The sequence below is a fragment of the Nerophis lumbriciformis genome, linkage group LG13 (genome assembly GCF_033978685.3).
Source record: "Nerophis lumbriciformis linkage group LG13, RoL_Nlum_v2.1, whole genome shotgun sequence".
In the NCBI taxonomy this organism is placed as follows: domain Eukaryota; kingdom Metazoa; phylum Chordata; class Actinopteri; order Syngnathiformes; family Syngnathidae; genus Nerophis; species Nerophis lumbriciformis.
In genome coordinates this window covers 6,885,974-6,900,166 of record NC_084560.2, presented here as the reverse complement: position 1 = coordinate 6,900,166, position 14,193 = coordinate 6,885,974, and the positions used below count along the sequence as shown (strand labels likewise).

At 34.4% G+C, this 14,193-nt stretch overlaps 1 protein-coding gene across 3 annotated transcripts in view; it reads right to left on the bottom strand.

The window, feature by feature from the left end:
* Nucleotides 1–14,193, bottom strand: part of LOC133613883 (uncharacterized) — a 76,082-nt gene that overhangs the window by 24,250 nt on the left and 37,639 nt on the right. For all 3 annotated transcript variants that reach the window (XM_061971758.2, XM_061971757.2, XM_061971761.2), the window contains 2 exons: nt 13,995–14,132; nt 1,384–1,473 (listed from right to left, as the gene is read on the bottom strand). In XM_061971758.2, the coding sequence (XP_061827742.2) occupies nt 1,384–1,473; nt 13,995–14,132 (228 nt within the window). The remainder of the gene's footprint in view (nt 1–1,383; nt 1,474–13,994; nt 14,133–14,193) is intronic.

Genomic DNA, 14,193 nt, shown 5'->3' with positions numbered 1-14,193 from the left:
GGAACATCCCACAGGTGAACAGGCTAATTGGGAACAGGTGGGTGCCATGATTGGGTATAAAAGCAGCTTCCGTGAAATGCTCAGTCATTCACAAACAAGGACGGGGCGAGGGTCACCACTTTGTCAACAAATGCGTGAGAAAATTGTTTAAGGACGACATTTCTCAACCGGCTGTTGCAAGGAATTTAGGGACTTCACCATCTACGCTCCGTAATATCATCAAAGGGTTCAGAGAATCTGGAGAAATCACTGCCCGTAAAATTGATATTACGGACCTTGAATCCCTCAGGCGGTACTGCATCAAAAGCCACATCAGTGTGTAAAGGATATCACCACATGGTCAAGTTAAAACTATACTATGCAAAGCCAAAGCCATTTATCAACAACACCCAGAAACGCTTCGTTGGGCCTGAGCTCATCTAAGATGGACTGATGCAAAGTGGAAAAGTGTTCTGTGGTCTGACGAGTCCACATTTCAAATTGTTTTTAGAAACTGTGGACGTCGTGTCCTCCAGAACAAAGAGGAAAAGAACCATCTGTTCTAGGGTCAAAGTGTAAATGCCAGCATGTGTGATGGTATGGGGGTGTATTAGTGCCCAAGACATGGGTAACTTACACATCTGTGAAGGCACCATTAATGCTGAAAGGTACGTACAGGTTTTGGAGCAACATATGCAACGTTATCACGGACGCCCCTGCTTATTTCAGCAAGACGATGCCGAGCCACGTGTTACAACAGCGTGGCTTCATAGTAAAAGAGTGCGGGTACTAGACTGGCCTGCCTGTAGTCCAGACCTGTCTCCCATTGAAAATGTGTGGCGCATTATGAAGCCTAAAATAGCACAACAAATATGGTGCTGATGTTGTCAAACCGCCAATAACACTCACCATAAATGTATTAAAGACAACACAGGTAACACAGGCGACTGGTATCCTCCGATATCACTCATGAATAATCGGTATCGGTATCATAAAACCCAGAGTTGCCATCGTATAATAATATGACATCAAATATATGCGATTAGGCTTCCTTTATGTCATATTGTCAAATATGACGTGTTATATTCCAGGGACAAGCGGTAGAAAATGGATGGATGGATATTGCACACCTAAACATCCATCCATCCATTTTCTACCGCTTGTCCCACTTGGAGATTATTTTTCCAGTTGACTCACTTTAAGGTCGTGACCGAAAACATTTCTCACAAATATTGACAACGTTTGAACGTGTGAGTCCCAAATATGGTCTCTTTCCACAGGAAGTGGTCCCGCCAGCAGGAAGGTGGCGCGGGTGTTGTGACGTAACCGTGGCAACAACACGTGAGAAGTGAAAGAAGTCAACATCTTCCGACAAGACGTTGAGTGAACAAAGGTGTGACATACCTGAGGGGTGTAGGTCTTAATGGGAGGGCAACCTTTTGCACCGCAGTTCAGAGCAAAGTGGATTAGTGGCTCAGCGTCTGGCAGTGCCACCTGGTGGACAGAGCAGGAAGTGCAATTCATTTATTACAGTACAACTTCAAGGCAGGAACTTTGGGCCCCATGTAAAAAAAACTTATCAGGACGGACCCGAAATCTAAGAGCAGAGAGGGGGCAAACCTGACACCGCTCAAAGCACCTTTTGTTGGAACTGTTTATGACCCAGTGCAGCTGCTGCATAATGAGACCCCTCCCCTTAGAAGCAGCTGCAGCTATAAAATCAGGGAATGCCCAAATAAATGGGGAAGGCGTGGAACTTTTTCCTCAGAGCGTGGGGTGACATCATGAGCTAAATTGAATCCTGTCTCTGTTTGATTGCTTGCTTCTTGTCCTGTTTAATAGATAGTCCGGTGTTTGAACCTGACACTAATGTTAGCATGATAACGTTTTTGCTACCTTCTTAGCTAATTTTGTATATTTACACCTATAAATCGTGATTTTTGATACTTGGCGCCATCTTGGAAGTATGTTGACGTCTCTTATATTAGCATGCTAATGTTAGCATGACAAAGTTTTTGCTACCTTCTTAGCTAATTTTGTATATTTACACCTATAAAATCGTGATTTTTGATACTTGGTGCCATCTTGGAAGTATGCTAACGTCTCTTGTATTAGCATGCTTTTGTTAGCATGCTAATATTTTATGTTAGCTTTTTTGCTAATTTTATATGTTTACACCTATAAATCATGATTTTTGATACTTGGGGCTATCTTGGAAGTATGCTAACGTCTCTTGTATTAGCACGCTAATGTTAGTATGATAACGTTTTTGCTACATCCTTAGCTAATTTTGTATATCTACACCTCTAAATCATGATTTTTGATACTTGGCACCATCTTGGAAGTATGTTAACGTCTCTTATATTAGCATGCTAATGTTGGCATGCTAATATTTTATGTTAGCTTTTTTTGCAAATTTTATATGTTTACACCTATAAATCGTGATTTTTGATTCTTGGTGCCATCTTGGAAGTATGCTAACGTCTCTTGTATTAGCATGCTAATGTTAGCATGATAAGAGGTTTTTGCTACCTTCTTAGCTAATTTTGTATATTTACACCTCTAAATCATGATTTTTTTATACTTGGCGCCATCCTAGAAGTATGCTAACGTCTCTTGTATTAGCACGCTAATGTTAGCATGATAACGTTTTTGCTACCTTCTTAGCTAATTTTGTATATTTACACCTATAAATCGTGATTTTTTGATACCGTGCTCCATCTTGGAAGTATGATGACGTCTCTTATATTAGCATGCTAATGTTAGCATGACAAAGTTTTTGCTACCTTCTTAGCTAATTTTGTATATTTACACCTATAAATCGTGATTCTTGATACTTGGTGCCATCTTGGAAGTATGCTAACGTCTCTTGTATTAGCATGCTTTTGTTAGCATGCTAATATTTTATGTTAGCTTTTTTGCTAATTGTATATGTTTACACCTATAAATCATGATTTTTGATACTTGGGGCTATCTTGGAAGTATGCTAACGTCTCTTGTATTAGCACGCTAATGTTAGCATGATAACGTTTTTGCTACATCCTTAGCTAATTTTGTATATCTACACCTCTAAATCATGATTTTTGATACTTGGCGCCATCTTGGAAGTATGTTAACGTCTCTTATATTAGCATGCTAATGTTGGCATGCTAATATTTTATGTTAGCTTCTTTTGCAAATTTTATATGTTTACACCTATAAATCGTGATTTTTGATTCTTGGTGCCATCTTGGAAGTATGCTAACGTCTCTTGTATTAGCATGCTAATGTTAGCATGATAAGAGTTTTTGCTACCTTCTTAGCTAATTTTGTATATTTACACCTCTAAATCATGATTTTTTTATACTTGGCGCCATCCTAGAAGTATGCTAACGTCTCTTGTATTAGCACGCTAATGTTAGCATGATAACGTTTTTGCTACATCCTTAGCTAATTTTGTATATTTACACCTCTAAATCATGATTTTTGATACTTGGCGCCATCTTGGAAGTATGTCAACGTCTCTTATATTAGCATGCTAATGTTGGCATGATAAAAGTTTTTGCTACCTTCTTAGCTAATTTTGTATATTTACAACCATAAATCGTAATTTTTGATACTTGGTGCCATCTTGGAAGTATGCTAACGTCTCTTATATTAGCATGCTAATGTTAGCCTGCCAATATTTTATGCTAGCTTTTTTTTGCAAATTTTATATGTTTACACCTATAAATCGTGATTTTTGATTCTTGGTGCCATCTTGGAAGTATGCTAACGTCTTTTGTATTAGCATGCTAATGTTAGCATGATAAGAGTTTTTGCTACCTTCTTAGCTAATTTTGTATATTTAAACCTCTAAGTCATGATTTTTTTATACTTGGCGCCATCCTAGGAGTATGCTAACGTCTCTTGTATTAGCACGCTAATGTTAGCATGATAACGTTTTTGCTACATCCTTAGCTAATTTTGTATATTTACACCTCTAAATTTTATGATTTTTGATACTTGGCACCATCTTGGAAGTATGTTAACGTCTCTTATATTAGCATGATAATGTTAGCATGACAAAGTTTTTGCTACCTTCTTAGCTAATTTTGTATATTTACACCTATAAATCGTGATTTTTGATACTTGGTGCCATCTTGGAAGTATGCTAACGTCTGCTGTATTAGCATGCTTTTGTTAGCATGCTAATATTTTATGTTAGCTTTTTTTGCAAATTTTATATGTTTACACCTATAAATCGTGATTTTTGATTCTTGGTGCCATCTTGGAAGTATGCTAACGTCTCTTGTATTAGCACGCTAATGTTAGCATGATAATGTTTTTGCTACATCCTTAGCTAATTTTGTATATTTACACCTCTAAATCATGATTTTTGATACTTGGCGCCATCTTGGAAGTATGTCAACGTCTCTTATATTAGCATGCTAATGTTGGCATGATAAAAGTTTTTGCTACCTTCTTAGCTAATTTTGTATATTTACAACCATAAATCGTAATTTTTGATACTTGGTGCCATCTTGGAAGTATGCTAACGTCTCTTATATTAGCATGCTAATGATAGCCTGCTAATATTTTGTGCTAACTTTTTTTTGCAAATTTTATATGTTTACACCTATAAATCGTGATTTTTGATTCTTGGTGCCATCTTGGAAGTATGCTAACGTCTCTTGTATTAGCATGCTAATGTTAGCATGATAGAGTTTTTGCTACCTTCTTAGCTAATTTTGTATATTTACACCTCTAAATCATGATTTTTTTTATACTTGGCGCCATCTTGGAAGTATGCTAACGTCTCTTGAATTAGCATGCTAATGTTAGCATTTTTGATACTTGGCACCATCTTGGAAGTATGCTAACGTCTCTTGTATTAGCATGCTAATGTTAGCATGCTAATATTTTATGTTAGCTTTTTTGGTTATTGTATATGTTTACACCTAAAAATGGTGCATTTTAATACTTGTCGATGTCATAGATAAAGGTATTAAATAAAATACAAGTAATACATGTGATTGGTATCGGCCGTTACTCACAAATGATCGGTATCGGTATCATAAAACCAAATTTTGTATATTTACACCTATAAATCATGATTTTTGATACTTGGTGCCATCTTGGAAGTATGCTAACGTCTCTTGTATTAGCATGCTTTTGTTAGCATGCTAATATTTTATGTTAGCTTTTTTGCTAATTTTATATGTTTACACCTATAAATCATGATTTTTGATACTTGGCACTATCTTGGAAGTATGTCAACGTCTCTTATATTAACATGCTAATGTTGGCATGATAAAAGTTTTTGCTACCTTCTTAGCTAATTTTGTATATTTACAACCATAAATCGTGATTTTTGATACTTGGTGCCATCTTGGAAGTATGCTAACGTCTCTTATATTAGCATGCTAATGATAGCCTGCTAATATTTTATGCTAGCTTTTTTTTGCAAATTTTATATGTTTACACCTATAAATCGTGATTTTTGATTCTTGGTGCCATCTTGGACGTATGCTAACGTCTCTTGTATTAGCATGCTAATGTTAGCATGATAGAGTTTTTGCTACCTTAGCTAATTTTGTATATTTACACCTCTAAATCATGATTTTTTTTATACTTGGCGCCATCTTGGAAGTATGCTAACGTCTCTTGAATTAGCATGCTAATGTTAGCATTTTTGATACTTGGCACCATCTTGGAAGTATGCTAACGTCTCTTGTATTAGCATGCTAATGTTAGCATGCTAATATTTTATGTTAGCTTCTTTGGTTATTGTATATGTTTACACCTAAAAATGGTGCATTTTAATACTTGTCGATGTCATAGATAAAGGTATTAAATAAAATACAAGTAATACATGTGATTGGTATCGGCCGTTACTCACAAATGATCGGTATCGGTATCATAAAACCAAATTTTGTATATTTACACCTATAAATCATGATTTTTGATACTTGGTGCCATCTTGGAAGTATGCTAACGTCTCTTGTATTAGCATGCTTTTGTTAGCATGCTAATATTTTATGTTAGCTTTTTTGCAAATTTTATATGTTTACACCTACAAATCGTGATTTTTGATACTTGGCGCTATCTTGGAAGTATGCTAACGTCTCTTGTATTAGCACACTAATGTTAGCATGATAACGTTTTTGCTACATCCTTAGCTAATTTTGTATATTTACACCTCTAAATCATGATTTTTGATACTTGGCGCCATCTTGGAAGTATGTCAACGTCTCTTATATTAGCATGCTAATGTTGGCATGATAAAGTTTTTGCTACCTTCGTAGCTAATTTTGTATATTTACAACCATAAATCGTGATTTTTGATACTTGGTGCCATCTTGGAAGTATGCTAACGTCTCTTATATTAGCATGCTAATATTGGCCTGCCAATATTTTATGCTAGCTTTTTTTTGCAAATTTTATATGTTTACACCTATAAATCGTTATTTTTGATTCTTGGTGCCATCTTGGAAGTATGCTAACGTCTTTTGTATTAGCATGCTAATGTTAGCATGATAAGAGTTTTTGCTACCTTCTTAGCTAATTTTGTATATTTAAACCTCTAAATCATGATTTTTTTATACTTGGCGCCATCCTAGGAGTATGCTAACGTCTCTTGTATTAGCACGCTAATGTTAGCATGATAACGTTTTTGCTACATCCTTAGCTAATTTTGTATATTTACACCTCTAAATTTTATGATTTTTGATACTTGGCACCATCTTGGAAGTATGTTAACGTCTCTTATATTAGCATGATAATGTTAGCATGACAAAGTTTTTGCTACCTTCTTAACTAATTTTGTATATTTACACCTATAAATCGTGATTTTTGATACTTGGTGCCATCTTGGAAGTATGCTAACGTCTCTTGTATTAGCATGCTTTTGTTAGCATGCTAATATTTTATGTTAGCTTTTTTTGCAAATTTTATATGTTTACACCTATAAATCGTGATTTTTGATTCTTGGTGCCATCTTGGAAGTATGCTAACGTCTCTTGTATTAGCACGCTAATGTTAGCATGATAACGTTTTTGCTACATCCTTAGCTAATTTTGTATATTTACACCTCTAAATCATGATTTTTGATACTTGGCGCCATCTTGGAAGTATGTCAACGTCTCTTATATTAGCATGCTAATGTTGGCATGATAAAGTTTTTGCTACCTTCTTAGCTAATTTTGTATATTTACAACCATAAATCGTGATTTTTGATACTTGGTGCCATCTTGGAAGTATGCTAACGTCTCTTGTATTAGCATGCTAATGTTAGCATGATAAGAGTTTTTGCTACCTTCTTAGCTAATTTTGTATATTTACACCTCTAAATCATGATTTTTTTATACTTGGCGCCATCCTAGAAGTATGCTAACGTCTCTTGTATTAGCACGCTAATGTTAGCATGATAACGTTTTTGCTACCTTCTTAGCTAATTTTGTATATTTACACCTATAAATCGTGATTTTTTGATACCGTGCGCCATCTTGGAAGTATATTGACATCTCTTATATTAGCATGCTAATGTTAGCATGACAAAGTTTTTGCTACCTTCTTAGCTAATTTTGTATACTTACACCTATAAATCGTGATTTTTGATACTTGGTGCCATCTTGGAAGTATGCTAACGTCTCTTGTATTAGCATGCTTTTGTTAGCATGCTAATATTTTATGTTAGCTTTTTTGCTAATTTTATATGTTTACACCTATAAATCATGATTTTTGATACTTGGGGCTATCTTGGAAGTATGCTAACGTCTCTTGTATTAGCACGCTAATGTTAGCATGATAACGTTTTTGCTACATCCTTAGCTAATTTTGTATATCTACACCTCTAAATCATGATTTTTGATACTTGGCGCCATCTTGGAAGTATGTTAACGTCTCTTATATTAGAATGCTAATGTTGGCATGATCAAATCAAATCAAATCAACATTATTTAGAAAGTTTTTGCTACCTTCTTAGCTAATTTTGTATATTTACAACCATAAATCGTGATTTTTGATACTTGGTGCCATCTTGGAAGTATGCTAACGTCTCTTATATTAGCATGCTTTTGTTAGCATGCTAATATTTTATGTTAGCTTTTTTTGCAAATTTTATATGTTTACACCTATAAATCGTGATTTTTGATTCTTGGTGCCATCTTGGAAGTATGCTAACGTCTCTTGTATTAGCACGCTAATGTTAGCATGATAACGTTTTTGCTACATCCTTAGCTAATTTTGTATATCTACACCTCTAAATCATGATTTTTGATACTTGGCGCCATCTTGGAAGTATGTTAACGTCTCTTATATTAGCATGCTAATGTTGGCATGCTAATATTTTATGTTAGCTTTTTTTGCAAATTTTATATGTTTACACCTATAAATCGTGATTTTTGATTCTTGGTGCCATCTTGGAAGTATGCTAACGTCTCTTGTATTAGCATTATATGTTAGCATGATAAGAGTTTTTGCTACCTTCTTAGCTAATTTTGTATATTTACACCTCTAAATCATGATTTTTTTATACTTGGCGCCATCCTAGAAGTATGCTAACGTCTCTTGTATTAGCACGCTAATGTTAGCATGATAACGTTTTTGCTACATCCTTAGCTAATTTTGTATATTTACACCTCTAAATCATGATTTTTGATACTTGGCGCCATCTTGGAAGTATGTCAACGTCTCTTATATTAGCATGCTAATGTTGGCATGATAAAAGTTTTTGCTACCTTCTTAGCAAATTTTGTATATTTACAACCATAAATCGTGATTTTTGATACTTGGTGCCATCTTGGAAGTATGCTAACGTCTCTTATATTAGCAGGCTAATGTTAGCCTGCTAATATTTTATGCTAGCTTTTTTTTGAAAATGTTATATGTTTACACCTATAAATCGTGATTTTTGATTCTTGGTGCCATCTTGGAAGTATGCTAACGTCTTTTGTATTAGCATGCTAATGTTAGCATTATAAGAGTTTTTGCTACCTTTTTAGCTAATTTTGTATATTTAAACCTCTAAATCATGATTTTTTTATACTTGGCGCCATCCTAGGAGTATGCTAACGTCTCTTGTATTAGCACGCTAATGTTAGCATGATAACGTTTTTGCTACATCCTTAGCTAATTTTGTATATTTACACCTCTAAATTTTATGATTTTTGATACTTGGCACCATCTTGGAAGTATGTTAACGTCTCTTATATTAGCATGATAATGTTAGCATGACAAAGTTTTTGCTACCTTCTTAGCTAATTTTGTATATTTACACCTATAAATCGTGATTTTTGATACTTGGTGCCATCTTGGAAGTATGCTAACGTCTCTTGTATTAGCATGCTTTTGTTAGCATGCTAATATTTTATGTTAGCTTTTTTGCTAATTTTATATGTTTACACCTATAAATCATGATTTTTGATACTTGGGGCTATCTTGGAAGTATGCTAACGTCTCTTGTATTAGCACGCTAATGTTAGCATGATAACGTTTTTGCTACATCCTTAGCTAATTTTGTATATCTACACCTCTAAATCATGATTTTTGATACTTGGCGCCATCTTGGAAGTATGTTAACGTCTCTTATATTAGAATGCTAATGTTGGCATGATCAAATCAAATCAAATCAACATTATTTAGAAAGTTTTTGCTACCTTCTTAGCTAATTTTGTATATTTACAACCATAAATCGTGATTTTTGATACTTGGTGCCATCTTGGAAGTATGCTAACGTCTCTTGTATTAGCATGCTTTTGTTAGCATGCTAATATTTTATGTTAGCTTTTTTGCTAATTTTATATGTTTACACCTATAAATCATGATTTTTGATACTTGGGGCTATCTTGGAAGTATGCTAACGTCTCTTGTATTAGCACGCTAATGTTAGCATGATAACGTTTTTGCTACATCCTTAGCTAATTTTGTATATCTACACCTCTAAATCATGATTTTTGATACTTGGCGCCATCTTGGAAGTATGTTAACGTCTCTTATATTAGAATGCTAATGTTGGCATGATCAAATCAAATCAAATCAACATTATTTAGAAAGTTTTTGCTACCTTCTTAGCTAATTTTGTATATTTACAACCATAAATCGTGATTTTTGATACTTGGTGCCATCTTGGAAGTATGCTAACGTCTCTTGTATTAGCATGCTTTTGTTAGCATGCTAATATTTTATGTTAGCTTTTTTTGCAAATTTTATATGTTTACACCTATAAATCGTGATTTTTGATTCTTGGTGCCATCTTGGAAGTATGCTAACGTCTCTTGTATTAGCACGCTAATGTTAGCATGATAACGTTTTTGCTACATCCTTAGCTAATTTTGTATATTTACACCTCTAAATCATGATTTTTGATACTTGGCGCCATCTTGGAAGTATGTCAACGTCTCTTATATTAGCATGCTAATGTTGGCATGATAAAGTTTTTGCTACCTTCGTAGCTAATTTTGTATATTTACAACCATAAATCGTGATTTTTGATACTTGGTGCCATCTTGGAAGTATGCTAACGTCTCTTATATTAGCATGCTAATGTTAGCCTGCCAATATTTTATGCTAGCTTTTTTTTGCAAATTTTATATGTTTACACCTATAAATCGTTATTTTTGATTCTTGGTGCCATCTTGGAAGTATGCTAACGTCTCTTGTATTAGCATGCTAATGTTAGCATGATAGAGTTTTTGCTACCTTCTTAGCTAATTTTGTATGTTTACACCTCTAAATCATGATTTTTTTCTACTTGGTGCCATCTTGGAAGTATGCTAACGTCTCTTGAATTAGCATGCTAATGTTAGCATTTTTGATACTTGGCACCATCTTGGAAGTATGCTAACGTCTCTTGTATTAGCATGCTAATGTTAGCATGCTAATATTTTATGTTAGCTTTTTTGGTTATTGTATATGTTTACACCTAAAAATGGTGCATTTTAATACTTGTCGATGTCATAGATAAAGGTATTAAATAAAATACAAGTAATACATGTGATTGGTATCGGCCGTTACTCACAAATGGTCGGTATCGGTATCATAAAACCAAATTTTGTATATTTACACCTATAAATCATGATTTTTGATACTTGGTGCCATCTTGGAAGTATGCTAACGTCTCTTGTATTAGCATGCTTTTGTTAGAATGCTAATATTTTATGTTAGCTTTTTTGCAAATTTTATATGTTTACACCTATAAATCATGATTTTTGATACTTGGCGCTATCTTGGAAGTATGCTAACGTCTCTTGTATTAGCACGCTAATGTTAGCATGATAACGTTTTTGCTACATCCTTAGCTAATTTTGTATATTTACACCTCTAAATCATGATTTTTGCTACTTGGCGTCGTCTTGGAAGTATGTCAACGTCTCTTATATTAGCATGCTAATGTTGGCATGATAAAAGTTTTTGCTACCTTCTTAGCTAATTTTGTATATTTACAACCATAAATCGTGATTTTTGATACTTGGTGCCATCTTGGAAGTATGCTAACGTCTCTTATATTAGCAGGCTAATGATAGCCTGCTAATATTTTATGCTAGCTTTTTTTTGCAAATTTTATATGTTTCCACCTATAAATCGTGATTTTTGATTCTTGGTGCCATCTTGGAAGTATGCTAACGTCTCTTGTATTAGCATGCTAATGTTAGCATGATAGAGTTTTTGCTACCTTCTTAGCTAATTTTGTATATTTACACCTCTAAATCATGATTTTTTTTATACTTGGCGCCATCTTGGAAGTATGCTAACGTCTCTTGAATTAGCATGCTAAAGTTAGCATTTTTGATACTTGGCACCATCTTGGAAGTATGCTAACGTCTCTTGTATTAGCATGCTAATGTTAGCATGCTAATATTTTATGTTAGCTTTTTTGGTTATTGTATATGTTTACACCTAAAAATGGCTAATGTTAGCATGATAGAGTTTTTGCTACCTTTTTAGCTAATTTTGTATATTTACACCTCTAAATCATGATTTTTTTTATACTTGGCGCTATCTTGGAAGTATGCTAACGTCTCTTGAATTAGCATGCTAATGTTTTGCCCTGCGATGAGGTGGCGACTTGTCCAGGGTGTACCCCGCCTTCCGCCCGATTGTAGCTGAGATAGGCTCCAGCGCCCCCCGCGACCCCAAAGGGAATAAGCGGTAGAAAATGGATGGATGGATGGATGGATGGATGTTAGCATTTTTGATACTTGGCACCATCTTGGAAGTATGCTAACGTCTCTTGTATTAGCATGCTAATGTTAGCATGCTAATATTTTATGTTAGCTTTTTTGGTTATTGTATATGTTTACACCTAAAAATGGCTAATGTTAGCATGATAGAGTTTTTGCTACCTTCTTAGCTAATTTTGTATATTTACACCTCTAAATCACGATTTTTTGATACTTGGCACCATCTTGGAAGTATGCTAACGTCTCTTGTATTAGCATGCTAATGTTAGCATGCTAATATTTTATGTTAGCTTTTTTGGTTATTGTATATGTTTACACCTAAAAATGGTGCATTTTAATACTTGTCGATGTCATAGATAAAGGTATTAGATAAAATACAAGTAATACATGTGATTGGTATCGGCCGTTACTCACAAATGATCGGTATCGGTATCATAAAACCAAATTTTGTATATTTACACCTATAAATCATGATTTTTGATACTTGGTGCCATCTTGGAAGTATGCTAACGTCTCTTGTATTAGCACGCTAATGTTAGCATGATAACGTTTTTGCTACATCCTTAGCTAATTTTGTATATTTACACCTCTAAATCATGATTTTTGATACTTGGCGCCATCTTGGAAGTATGTCAACGTCTCTTATATTAGCATGCTAATGTTGGCATGATAAAAGTTTTTGCTACCTTCTTAGCTAATTTTGTATATTTACAACCATAAATCGTGATTTTTGATACTTGGTGCCATCTTGGAAGTATGCTAACGTCTCTTATATTAGCATGCTAATGATAGCCTGCTAATATTTTATGCTAGCTTTTTTTTGCAAATTTTATATGTTTACACCTACAAATCGTGATTTTTGATTCTTGGTGCCATCTTGGAAGTATGCTAACGTCTCTTGTATTAGCATGCTAATGTTAGCATGATAGAGTTTTTGCTACCTTCTTAGCTAATTTGGTATATTTACACCTCTAAATCATGATTTTTTTCTACTTGGTGCCATCTTGGAAGTATGCTAACGTCTCTTGAATTAGCATGCTAATGTTAGCATTTTTGATACTTGGCACCATCTTGGAAGTATGCTAACGTCTCTTGTATTAGAATGCTAATATTTTATGTTAGCTTTTTTGGTTATTGTATATGTTTACACCTAAAAATGGCTAATGTTAGCATGATAGAGTTTTTGCTACCTTCTTAGCTAACTTTGTATATTTACACCTCTAAATCATGATTTTTTTTATACTTGGCGCCATCTTGGAAGTATGCTAACGTCTCTTGATTTAGCATGCTAATGTTAGCATGACAAAGTTTTTGCTATTTTCTTAGCTAATTTTGTATGTTTACACCTATGACTCATGATTTTTGATACTTGGCACCATCTTGGAAGTATGCTAACGTCTCTTGTATTAGCACGCTAATGTTAGCATGCTAATATTTTATGTTAGCTTTTTTGGTTATTGTATATGTTTACACCTAAAAATGGTGCATTTTAATACTTGTCGATGTCATAGATAAATGTATTAGATAAAATACAAGTAATACATGTGATTGGTATCGGCCGTTACTCACAAATGATCGGTATCGGTATCATAAAACCAAATTTTGTATATTTACACCTATAAATCATGATTTTTGATACTTGGTGCCATCTTGTTTTGTATATTGTACATGATTGCTTATTATTTGTATTGGATAGTAATCTGTTTATTTAAATTATTTTTATTCATCTTTATTACTACTTGTGTGATTTATTTGTATTCCATAGTTGGAGTCCTTAATCTCGTTATATGCAAATATAATGACAATAAAGTCCATTCTATTCTATTCTAACTGCTGCGCTAATAAAAAAAAAGCATTCTTTCATTCTGAGCGCACCTGCAGCCGGGGGTCCGTTTTAGAGAAGGGCCTTCGAAGCTGCGCCACGCCCTTCCTGTTCCCTCTGAGGACCCCGTTCTCGATGTCCTGCAAGGTGAAGACTTCTCCTCCGATCAGGTAGCTGACGTAGTTGAAGAACTAGGAGAAACACCACACAATCGTCACGTTGCGGGGGACCGCGGGTTTAAGAAAGTGTGGC